We start from the raw sequence: 12,221 nt of genomic DNA on the forward strand, positions 1-12,221 counted from the left end.
GCTGTCTGTTCTTTGCTAATGCCCAAAAACTAAAATCTTAATTACACTAACAAATGAAAGCCCTATCCCGGTTAAATTAAAAAAAATGCACAAACATGCAAAAAAAAGTTACCTTCCAAACTACGTCACCACAGTTACATAAAAAGAAACGTATAAACTGTATGTATGAGATGAGAAAGATTGCTCAGCATTCTCAGCACAAGAGGAGAGCCATGCGGTCTTATTCACTAGCACTGAATAGTGCCTTTGTAGATTAAAGTGGACAGCGTAATTTAAGCCTCATTTAATACAGTCGTTCACCACTCCTAATAATAGGATTTGGTGGAGCAGCGTGAAAGTTTATCCGGTTTCTGTAAACTGATGTTCACAACATTGGGTATGTTCATTCATAGAAACAGTACCGTGAACACCACATCCTTATAATAACAGCAAGCATTCAGTTGTCGTGGAAACAAACAAATCTGTGCAAAGTTACTCTCTCAGGGGCAGGATTGCTCACTCTTTCCCAGATTCTCATGGACATGCTTACCTACATACATCTGTGTAAATATCAATCGTATCCTTTATTACAAGGATGTACTTATAATAAAGCTGTATTTTATAACACTTTATTTTGACATTTCGTTTTCTACTAAATAGCTTTTGTTTTGTACTCCATTACAGGAAATCCTTTCTCGGAATATGCTGTAATATTTGGAAAACCTAAAGTGCTACTTTTCCCCTATAACATGGCAATGCAGAGGTGACATTCCTCTCCCATAGCACTGTGCTAATAAATGCAAAAACCCTGAACTTAAAAAGCAATTCAATTCCATTGAACTTTTTTATAATAAAAGATCCATTATATCCCCACAACAGAAATACTCTAATAACAAATATGAATCAATAAACTATACAGTTTAAAAAAACAAACAAAAAAAAAACCCATAGTATACTGAACATATATAACAAATCAGAGCCAATTATACACAAGAGAAGAACACTGCTGATAAACCAACCCAGTCCAGAGCATATAAATAAATCGTTACGCTCCAAGCCCAAGCTGATGCCAGTCATGATTCTGGCAAATACCCCAAAGTATGCTCATATTTTAGTCCTATATACTGGAAACTTTATCTCCTACAGTCAGCGTTGGACTGGCCATCGGGCACTTCTCGCAAATGGCAGAAGGGCAGGTGGCCTGTTGGGTCAGTCCGGCCACACAAAGAGCTTGCCTGGCAGAGTGCAATGCAGCCTTCCGGCGCTCTTTTTGCTTGCCCCCAGCCTGTTTATTATGGCACACAGAAATATATGGGGCATGCCACAAGGCAAGTGGCCCCCTCCTCTCCCAAAGACTCATGGCATGTCCCTGTGAGCCGTAGCCGCACCCCTCATTGTACACGCACACGCCGAAATGCCAGGACTGTCAAGCAGCCCCAGCCCGTCACTGCCTACAGTTGTTACTACTGACACACAGCAGGGGTGCACTTTCTTACCTCTAATCTATGCTTTGGTGTGGAATCCTCAGCAACAATGATTAAGCCTAACCCAGATTTCCAGGGTAAAAGATTAAACAAAATGCATAAACTATGACACTTCACCACTATGCTGATACGGGTAAGTTCTGAACATTCTCTCCATACCGTAATGCAACATTAACCAATGATATCCCAATAAAGGTAAGTTCCCTTCATGCTCTCCATACAGTAATGCAACATGAACCAATGATATCCTGATAAAGATAAGTTCCGCACCTGCTCTCCATACAGTCAGGGTTGCATAAAAATCTGGGTATTTTAATAAAAAATTTAAAAAAATAAATAATTGGATTTATTTGATTTAAATCAGCTTTTTGAGATTTAATTAGGATTTTTTTTATTAACTTGTTTTTTTAAGTAAAGTGTTTAATTTTAGATGTTTACACCTTGCTTAAGTAATACATGAACAATTTTTGAAGTGAGAACAGTAACAAAATGAACACAGTAATAGAATAAATACACACTAAACAGTTGCATCAAGAAGTACAATTAGGCTCTTAATTTCACTTAATCAGTTGTTTGAGTCTGAGTCAAACATGTGCATGTCTTTGTCCACGTCCTCACGTTTGTCCTCAACAGAAAAGGCTCTGTAGCATGCAACCAGCTTATCTGCTTTTTCATTTCCCAATCTGTTGCGTGATTTGGATTGTACAAAACCGTACGTTGAAAAAATCCTTTCAATTCCTGCACTTGATGTAACTGCGGTGAACATCTGCTTCAGAAGATTTACTACAGAAGTGTCTAACTGAAGTTGAGCTGCGTAGGACATCCACCAGGCTAGAGGAAATACTTGGCGTAAAGTGTCCACTTCAAACATGTACTGTATGGTGCAAATGGTTTCATGGCTGTACGAAAGTTGATGATGACCGGCATAATTTGCAGATTATTGACATGAGCAAACTCTATAGCAGTCTCAATTTCAGCAGGACTAAGCTTTTTTCCCCCTGTACCTAGGATCAAGTAGAGTAGCCAGCAAGTGGGCATCTGTGAGTGCAATTTCAGCTCTTGCCTTTGCCATATTTACTACATTGCTGTAGTGTCCAATCTCTTCAAGATCTTCTAACAGCTTCTTCCACACTTGTACGACCTCACTGATTGTGCAGTTGTGTCTTTGTGCACGATCCAGAGCCAAATAATCTTCAGCACTCCGCTTCATACCAAAGTTATTAACTTTGTTAATGTCTTCTGGGATATCATCTTTGTTTTCATCACATACTCTAACAAGAATGGGCTAGTTTTTCAGAAAGGACTCCAAACAGTCTGCCATAGTATTCCAGCGCACGTCACTTGGTAGTATATACTTGAAAGAATCTCCTATACACCATCCATTATTCTCCCCAACTGGGCTTAATCTACATGTCTATCTCTTTCTAAGCAAAAGTTGTAGTTTTTTACTGTTTTGATTTTAATCATGATTTAATCATTTGATTTAAATAGTTGATTTAATCATTTGATTTAAATCGTACAACCCTGCATACAGTATTGCAACATTAACCAATGATATCCCAATAAAGATAAGTTTAGTACCTGCTCTTCATGCAGTAATGCAACATTAACCAATGATATCCTGATAAAGTTCCCAACATGCTCTCCATACAGTAATGCAACATTCACTAATGATATCATACTGGTAAGTTCCCTATATGTTCTCCATCCAGTAATGCAACATTCACCAATGATATCCTGTTAATGGCACACAGTAATATAACAATAAATAGTAACCAGGGGCGTATCTAGAGAGGAGGAGGCCCATTTGCAGGCTCTGTCTAGGCCCCCACCTGTCTAGCCGGCAGCACTGCAGTTCTGGACACTAAGGGACCCTAGCACTGTCCTAGAGCACATGCGCAGATTTCTGGAAAATAAAGTGGCGGCCATTTTCCCAGTGATTTTACTACTGCGCATGCGTGAAACACTGGAAAAATGGTGCCGCGGGACTCTGGAGGAGACATATTAAAAATAATGGGTGCAGGATGTGCGGTGTGGTCCTTACTAATCCTCTGTTATATATTTCGAAACAATCCCTAACTCATTACAATAAGGCACTATCTTTACCATATTTTATGTGGTCAAGAGAAAACCATAGACTTGTTCTATCATTTCTCCAATACTCAAAACTATTCACATGCATTTTAGTACCACAAATAGACCACTACAACAAGGCCTACTAGATCAAACTAACTATTATACTGATGCAGAAAAGGACAAAACATGGAAAGGTACATATGCTAAAGGATATTAATGACAATGACACCACATCCCTGAAAGTGGTCTTATATTTCCAGCTGAGAGCTCTACAAATGTCTTCAGGTGAGACAGTTTCCCTTTGATCAGCGATATTTAACCTACTGTCCAAAATTCCAGAACATTGAGCTCCACCTATATCCATCTGCCTAGGGCAAATCTACTTTTTGATCATTAGGATATACAGTACTTTATTATATTCAATAAAAACATCAACTACATGGACTTCAGAAAATAGAGATTTGCTTCCTCTTAGAATAAGTTCAAACACACAAAACTGTTAATGAGATGGAAAAACATTACTTAATTAGAAGAGTTTTCTTAGGTAGCTTTCTAATTGACGTACATTGCCGACAATTGTACCTCTGTGTGGCAGGTTCATTACCCCTAAAGCACATGCATTTTTTTTATTTCCTTACTACTCACCAATGTGTAAAACAACTGCATGATACAACTCGCACTCTGCAAGGCTAAAAGTCAGGGTGGCAATATTGAAAACATTGGATTTTACCAAACGTTTTGATCTCAAAATGTATTAACACTTCTGTGTATGATGTTTAATATACGCACCACACTCTCATATTCCTCTATGGCTTCACTCTCTCCAGCTGTGCTGCTGAAACTGCTCGTACTGGACGAAGAGCGGGAAATATTGGACCGCCCATTTTCTTTAAGTTTAATGTACGGTCTGGAAGACACAGTGGTTAAAGGAAAACGTTTATTAAGTAGAAATCCTGAAATTACAAATATTGTTTAAATTATTCTGGTCTCTGTCAGCCAAATTGTACATTGTGAAACATTGCTCAATGGTACACTGTGAAAAATGACATCATAATGTAAGTGGGTATGAAATCCTGGCATTCAGTATCCCGATGGTCAGGATGCTGACAGCAGCATCCCAACAGTCAAAATCCTGACGGATCCCAGTAACTATTTAAACCCTACCCCTAACCCATCCCTCATGCAGCCTAACCCTAACCTCCACCACCCTCGCAGCCTAACCCTAACCTCCACCACCCTCACCCTAACCTCCACCACCCTCACAGCCTAACCCTAACCTTCACCACCCTCACAGCCTAACCCTAACCTCCACCACCCTCGCAGCCTAACCCTAACCTCCACCACCTTCACAGCCTAACCCTAACCTCCACCATCCACCACCCTTGCAGCCTAAACCCTAACCTTCACCACCCTCACAGCCTAACCCTAGCCTCCACCACCCTCACAGCCTAACCCTAACCTCCACCACCCTCGCAGCTTAACCCTAACCTCCACCACCCTTGCAGCCTAACCCTAACCTCCACCACCCTCACAGCCTAACCCTGACCTCCACCACCCTCACAGCCTAACCCTGACCTCCACCACCCTCACAGCCTAACCCTACCCTCCATCACCCTCGCAGCCTAACCCTAACAACCACCCTCGCAGCCTAACCCTAAGCTCCACCACCCCCACAGCCGATCTCCAACCCTCCTCCTGGTATCTAGCCCTAACCCCCAGTACTAACCAGCAGAATCCTGACAGTCTGGATCCCACTGTCGGTAATCTGACTGTTGCAATCCTGACCCTATCCCAAGTGAACTTCTGCAGCATTGTATATTGTTACGATTTGGCAAACACATAAATATAAAATAGGTATGTTGTATAGACTCTTGAGATGTTTTACTTCACCTTATTTCCACTGTCTGCGTTTTGTCTGAGTGTACAGTGCATCCGGAAAGTATTCACAGCGCTTCACTTTTTCCACATTTTGTTATGTTGCAGCCTTATTCCAAAATGGAATAAATTCATTTTTCCTCTCCAATTTCTACACACAATACCCATTTATGACACCATTAAAAAAAGTTGTTTTTTTAGATTTCTGCAAATGTATTAAAAATAAAAAACTACGAAATCACATGTACATAAGTATTCACAGCCTTTGCCATCAAGCTCAAAATTGAGCTCAGGTGCATCCTGTTTCCACTGATAACCCTTGAGATGTTCCTACAGCTTAATTTGAGTCCACCTGTGGTAAATTCAGTTGATTGGACATGATTTGGAAAGGCACACACCTATTTATATATGATCCCACGCTTGACAGTGCATGTCTGAGCACAAACCAAGCATGAAGTCAAAAGGAATTGTCTGTAAACCTTCGAGACAGGATTGTCTCGAGGCACAAATCTGGGGAAGGGTACAGAAAAATATCTGCTGCTTTGAAGTTCCCAGTGGCCTCCATCATCCGTAAATCGAAGAAATTCGGAAACAGTAGGACTCTTCCTAGAGCTGGCTGACCGTCTAAACCAGGCATGTCCAAACTGCGGCCCTCCAGCTGTTGAGAAACTACACATCCCAGCATGCCCTGACACAACTTTAGCATTCTCTGACAGCAAAACTGTGTCAGGGCATGCTGGGATATGTAGTTTCACAACAGCTGGAGGGCCGCAGTTTGGACATGCCTGGTCTAAACTGAGCGATCAGGGGAGAAAGGCCCTTGTCAGGGAGGTGACCAAGAACCCGATGGTCCCTCTGTCATAGCTACAGCATTCCTCTGTGGAGAGAGGAGAAACTTCCAGAAAGACGACCATCTCTGCAGTAATCCACCAATGAGGGCTGTATTGTAGAGTGGCCAGACTGAAGCCACTCCTTAGTAAAAAGCAAATGGCAGCCTACCTGGAGTTTGCCAAAATGCACCAGAAGGACTCTCAGACCATGAGAACAAAATTATCTGGTCTGATGAGACAAAGATTGAACTTTTTGCCGTGAATGCCAGGCATCATATTTGGAGGCACTGCTGATCACCAGGCCAATGCCATCCCTACAGTGAAGCATGGTGGTGGCAGCATCATGCTGTGGGGATGTTATCCAGCGGCAGGATCTGGGAGACTAGTCAGGATAGAGGGAAAGATTAATGCAGCAATGTACAGAGACATCCTGTATGAAAACCAACTCCAGAGCGCTCGTGACCTCAGACTGGGACAACGGTTCATCTTTCAGCAGGACAACGACCCTAAGCACACAGCCAAGGTATCAAAGGAGTGGCTTCAGGACAACTCTGTGAATGTCCTTGAGTGGCCCAGCCAGAGCCCAGACTTGAATCCAATTGAACATCTCTGGAGAGATCTGAAAACGGCTGTGCACTGACGCTTCCCATTTAACCTGATAGAGCTTGAGAGGTGCTGCAAAGAGGAATGGGCGAAACTGCCCAAAGATAGGTGTGCCAAGCTTGTGACATAATATTCAAAAAGACATAAGGCTGTATTTGCTGCCAAAGGTGCATCAACAAAGTATTGAGCAAAGGCTGTGAATACTTATGTACATGTGATTTCTTAGTTATGTATTTTTAATAAATTTGCAAAAATCTCAAAAAAACTTTTTTCATGTTGTCATTATGGGGTATTGGGTGTAGAATTTTGATGGAAAAAAATAATTTATTCCATTTTGGAATAAGGCTGTAACATAACAAAATGTGGAAAAAGTGAAGCGCTGTGAATTTCCGGACGCACTGTAATATATTATGGGGCCCATACAGCTGCGATTGACTGGCTCAATTTCTAGTTCTGCCGATGTCAGGGTTGGGGAAAGCCAACATTTTGGAGATCCCAGATTCGCTGATTCTGACCACAATATGTCTGTGATAGATGAGTTGTTTTTTTTAACATGCTAAATTTCCCTAATTCTCAGACAGATCAACAATCATCTATGTCTGTGGATCAGTCAGGGAATTGCGGTGCGGATGTATGGCCCGCATAACTAAATTATCAGCAAACGATGGCTAAAAGTGGCTAGCTGCATTGTTCTCGAATGAGCTAAGTAACAGAAACCCAGCTTTCGTGTAAGAAAAAAACTCCACAATAATCAAAATATTATCTCAAGCACAGTGGTGCTCATACTGAGTCCAAGAAAACCGTTATATGCCAGGAGGTTTGGTGTCATAGTATTGGTAGTACATGCTAAACGTACAGTACACAATTCATACTGTACTTACTGTTCCTCAGCCACACATACAATACATGCCCTGCCAACTTCCATTCTGCCTCCCTAAACACAAGGGTTTATAAGGGCAAAATGTGTCTTTATCAGCATGGCTAAGGATTATTATTAATACCAGTTATTTATATAGTGCACACATATTAATCAGCGCTTTACAGAGATTAAAGGATGCATAAGACATCCTTTATAGGCATAAGAATCCATGCATATGCACTGTTGAGAAAAATAGCAATTTGTGGGAGAAAAGGATGCCCAAAGTACCAAGTCTGCACACATTGCTTCTCGCACCTCAGGATGCTGCAAGAAGAAATGTCACCACCGCGACTACTGGGCGTCTAATCGGAGCAACAATAGTGGTAGCTGCGGGGGAAGCAATTGAATCTCACCCTATATATCTATATGATACAAATGACAGAATACAACTCATCAGTATGGCCTTATACAGTATATGACCTTACTAATTAATGGCAGATTTATTAGTATCAGCTTCTAGAACCCGATAATTATAATTTCTTATTTCAGCAATTTCTACAATGTGTTAAAAGTGATCACTTCTTCAGGACCGCAATGTGTTATTGCACGTGCAGTCTGCTAAACACAAAATTAGCCTGTAGGCTGCAATGGCTAATACCATCTAAATATGGCGCTAGCTACTGGGGCCAAGCTTGGTAAGTTTGAGAAGAAAGCAGCCCTCATAGAAACCTATGGGGGCTGCTATCGTGGTCCACAATGGAGGACCACAGTAGATGTACTTTATTATGCCGCCCCTGTGCATATATTAGGAGAGTGCTTATTTTTTGAGGTTATCACCCAAAATTGGGTATTTTCAGGGGATGCCCCGCAAATATTAATAAATCCCTTAGTCCTGAACTAGATCCAGTAAGTGATATACCTGTATGTACATGACGGTCTGCATATTTTACTGTTTTATATGTGGTTTTATAAAATCAATATTTTTAAGGCAAAAATGACATGCAACAATACCCCTTGTAATCACAGGACGCAGCAAGCAATACTACTTGCTTGTGTCAAAAGAATAGAACCTGATGGGGAATTCTGAACACCTAACCAATATTTATATATGCAAATGATGAGACAAATTTGTCATATTATCTCAGCTGTTACAATCAAAGACTTTGCATTTTATATTCTACTTGTTCTGTTTATCTCTTTTATTTACATTTTCAAGTCTATTAAATCTCTTTATTCTCTAAATCAGGGGTGAGGAACCTTTGGCCCTCCAGCTGTTGTTGAATTACACATACCAGCATGCCTTGCTACAGTTTTGCTATTTTGCAATGCTAAAACTGTTGAAGGGCATGCTGAGAAGTGTAGTTCAACAACAGCTGGAGGAGCCCATCCCTTCTCTAAATGAACAAATTGCACAACATATTAATAACAATCACACATCTGACAATGGAAATGTTTCATGTGTTAAATGCATCATGCAGGTCACTATGGTATTCTGCGATCACAAAGCAGACACTCTCTATGAGGAAGATGTATCAAATCTTGGAGAGAGACAACATGGAGAGAGATAAAGTACCAACTAATCAACTTCCAACTGCCAAGTTACAGGCTGTATTTGAAAAATGTCAGAAGCTGATTGGTTGGTACTTTAACTCTCTCCATTTTATCTCGCTCCTAGGTTTGATACTTCTCCCCCATATCTTTAAAGAGGGTTTTGATCTCTGTGGTAATTCCCTTATTATGTTATGTGAAACAATGCAATTTACTGTAAAGCTTTCTAATGCTGAATACTGATGTAACTGTATCACTACAAGCTTTATTGCTTACCGTACATAATAACAGTATTAACATTACTCATGTATTATAATGAAATACTGTGCAGGAATTATCATTTCTATTTGTACATCTGTTTGTGAGTCTTAGTCTACGCAGACAGTATAATCCATAAACCATCCTGAGAAGAATAATAAGACAACATTGGCAGGTGTGCTGCATCAATCCCATGTGCTTCTGCTACATGGAGTCCGCATTCATCATTACCTCTCTTTGTTAGGACATATCTCTGGGGAACTGGGATTCGATGAGGTTTCAGATATTACATCCTGTGACGAATGCGCACCATCAGGGATTTTCTGCATGGCGGACATGCTATCACTTCAAATCAGAAAACAATTGTTAACATTATTAAAGAGAAAACAAATGAATGACCACAGCATACAATTTTTGTCTAGCAGCATAGATGTGGAATATTTAGCAATGTTTGTGGCTGGAGCTTGCATATAAATATGGATTACAGTAGGCCAAACTTCCTCCTGGCACTCAAGGGGTATATTTAGTATATGCAAGTTTTGCTTGCGGATTTGAAACACCTGAACACCGCCGGCAAGCGAAGCACCAAACCACTTTTTCTGTTCAGATGTTTGATGGCGTTTTGTAAGCAGCCATCAATGGCCGTCTGTTTCCCAGCTGCTATGTGGTGATTTTTTTCCTGGAGTTTTGCCCAAACCACTTGGACAAAACTAGGGTAGCCAATCCCGGGCCATTTTTTTAATCCCGGGCATCGGGATTGGATTCTCTTCAATGTGCCAACCCCCTTGCCCTGCCCAGTCCACAAAACTCACCGTAACCTGGATCGGAGGATGGGTGGGCCACTTGCTGGAGGAGGTGAGATGCGGGGCAGTGCAGGAGGTGAGGTCCGGCTGGCGGGCGGATGTGCAGCGTGACCTCTGACTTCACGCCGCGCTGCACAGTGCGCACAAACGGGGACAGGGGGAGCTGAGCAAGGCAAGCCGGGCAGCGTCTGAGTCTCCTGAGGACGCTCAGTGCTGCCCGGCATAGAAAAAAGTAAAGTGGTGGCTAATCCAGAAATCCCCGGGATTGAATCACGGACAATTTTAGGCCGGAATCCCAGGATCCCGCCGATCCCGATCCCAGGATTGGCCACCATAGTCAAAACCCCTTGAAAAAAAACCCCACATCAAAACTGCCATAAAACAACTGCATCTATCTGGCCAATCAGGAGGAGGAGAATCCCAATACATTTACAGTATAATAATGAGGGCAATCAAAGGCAGAACTCTGGGAGGCAACGGAGTCAACTGCCACCGGGCTCCTACTTTGAAGGGGGGCACTTCTCCTCTGGTTCTGCGTATTCAGCGACATTAATCAATTAAGTTAATTGACAGCAGTATCTCTTCCGTAGCCGACTTCCTCACTAGTCACTACACCTTACAAATCACACCCTCTTTATTATAGATACACTGGAAGCAGACACCTTACCGATGAAGCTATTTGCTCCTATAAAGGTAGCATGAGAATTCTAACTATATGAAGGTATTTCTCTGACAATTAACCTCACCTCCTACAATCTCATTATCTATTAATGGCACTACTATCTCCTCTAGCCCCCAAGTGCGCTGTCTTGGAGTAATCCTTGACTCCTCCCTCTCCTTAAAACCACATATTCAGCACCTCTCACAAACCTGCCATTTTCATCTAAAAAATATTTCCAGGATCAGACCCTTTCTGACCCAGGATGCTACTAAGACTCTTATCCACTCACTGGTCATCTCCAGACTGGACTACTGTAATCTGCTCCTTACTGGCATTCCTGACAAATACCTCTATCCACTCCAATCTATCCTCAATGCTGCTGCCCGGCTCATCTTCCTCACCAAACGCACTACGTCCACCTCTCCTCTCTTACTAGACCTTCACTGGCTCCCCTTCCCTTTCAGAATCCATTTCAAGCTTCTCACACTCGCTTACAAAGCCCTCACCCACTCCTCTCCCATCTACATCTCTGACCTTATCTCCCTTTACACTCCCACCCGTCCTCTTCGCTCTGCTAATGCACGCCGACTCTCCTGCCTACGGATTACTTCCTCCCACTGCTACCTCCAAGATTTTTCACGTGCTGCACCACTTCTTTGGAATTCCCTACCTCTCCCCCTCAGACTCTCAACCTCTCTACAAAACTTCAAACGATCTCTCAAGACCCACTTCTTCACCAAACCCAGCCAAATCTCATCCTAACCCTCTGTTCAACGCTCTCTATGTACCCCATCTGTGTCACCCCTGTCTGTCTACCCCTACCCTTTAGAATGTAAGCTCTCACGAGCAGGGCCCTCTTCCCTCATGTGCTTATCCTTTCTTACTTTAATAATCTTCAACTGCACCAAATCCAGCAGTCTTCTGCCACCTGATACTTATTCCAGTGTCATCTGCTGATGTAGCTATGTTTATTTACCCTGTACTTGTCCTATATTGTAGCCAACTGTAAGTTGCTGTTTTCCTGTTTGATTGTTTATGTATTCTGTAATTGGGTGCTGCGGAACCCTTGTGGCGCCATATAAATAAATGATAATAATAATTACAAGTAACTTCATATAGTTAGAATTCTCATACTTCCTATGCAAGAGCAATATCTCCATCAGTAAGGTGCCTGCTTCCAGTGTAATAGGTTGTGGGTTCTAATCCTGGATATGACACTTGCAAATTAATTGTCAGAGAAATAAT

General features: G+C 41.9%; 1 protein-coding gene across 9 annotated transcripts in view; it reads right to left on the bottom strand.

Moving 5' to 3' along the window:
* Window positions 1–12,221, bottom strand: part of RAP1GAP2 (RAP1 GTPase activating protein 2) — a 1,491,256-nt gene that overhangs the window by 16,409 nt on the left and 1,462,626 nt on the right. For all 9 annotated transcript variants that reach the window (XM_063956011.1, XM_063956008.1, XM_063956013.1 and 6 more), the window contains 2 exons: window positions 9,744–9,857; window positions 4,329–4,446 (listed from right to left, as the gene is read on the bottom strand). In XM_063956011.1, coding sequence (XP_063812081.1) covers window positions 4,329–4,446; window positions 9,744–9,857 — 232 coding nt within the window. The remainder of the gene's footprint in view (window positions 1–4,328; window positions 4,447–9,743; window positions 9,858–12,221) is intronic.

Source organism: Pseudophryne corroboree, chromosome 2 (genome assembly GCF_028390025.1).
Source record: "Pseudophryne corroboree isolate aPseCor3 chromosome 2, aPseCor3.hap2, whole genome shotgun sequence".
NCBI lineage: Eukaryota > Metazoa > Chordata > Amphibia > Anura > Myobatrachidae > Pseudophryne > Pseudophryne corroboree.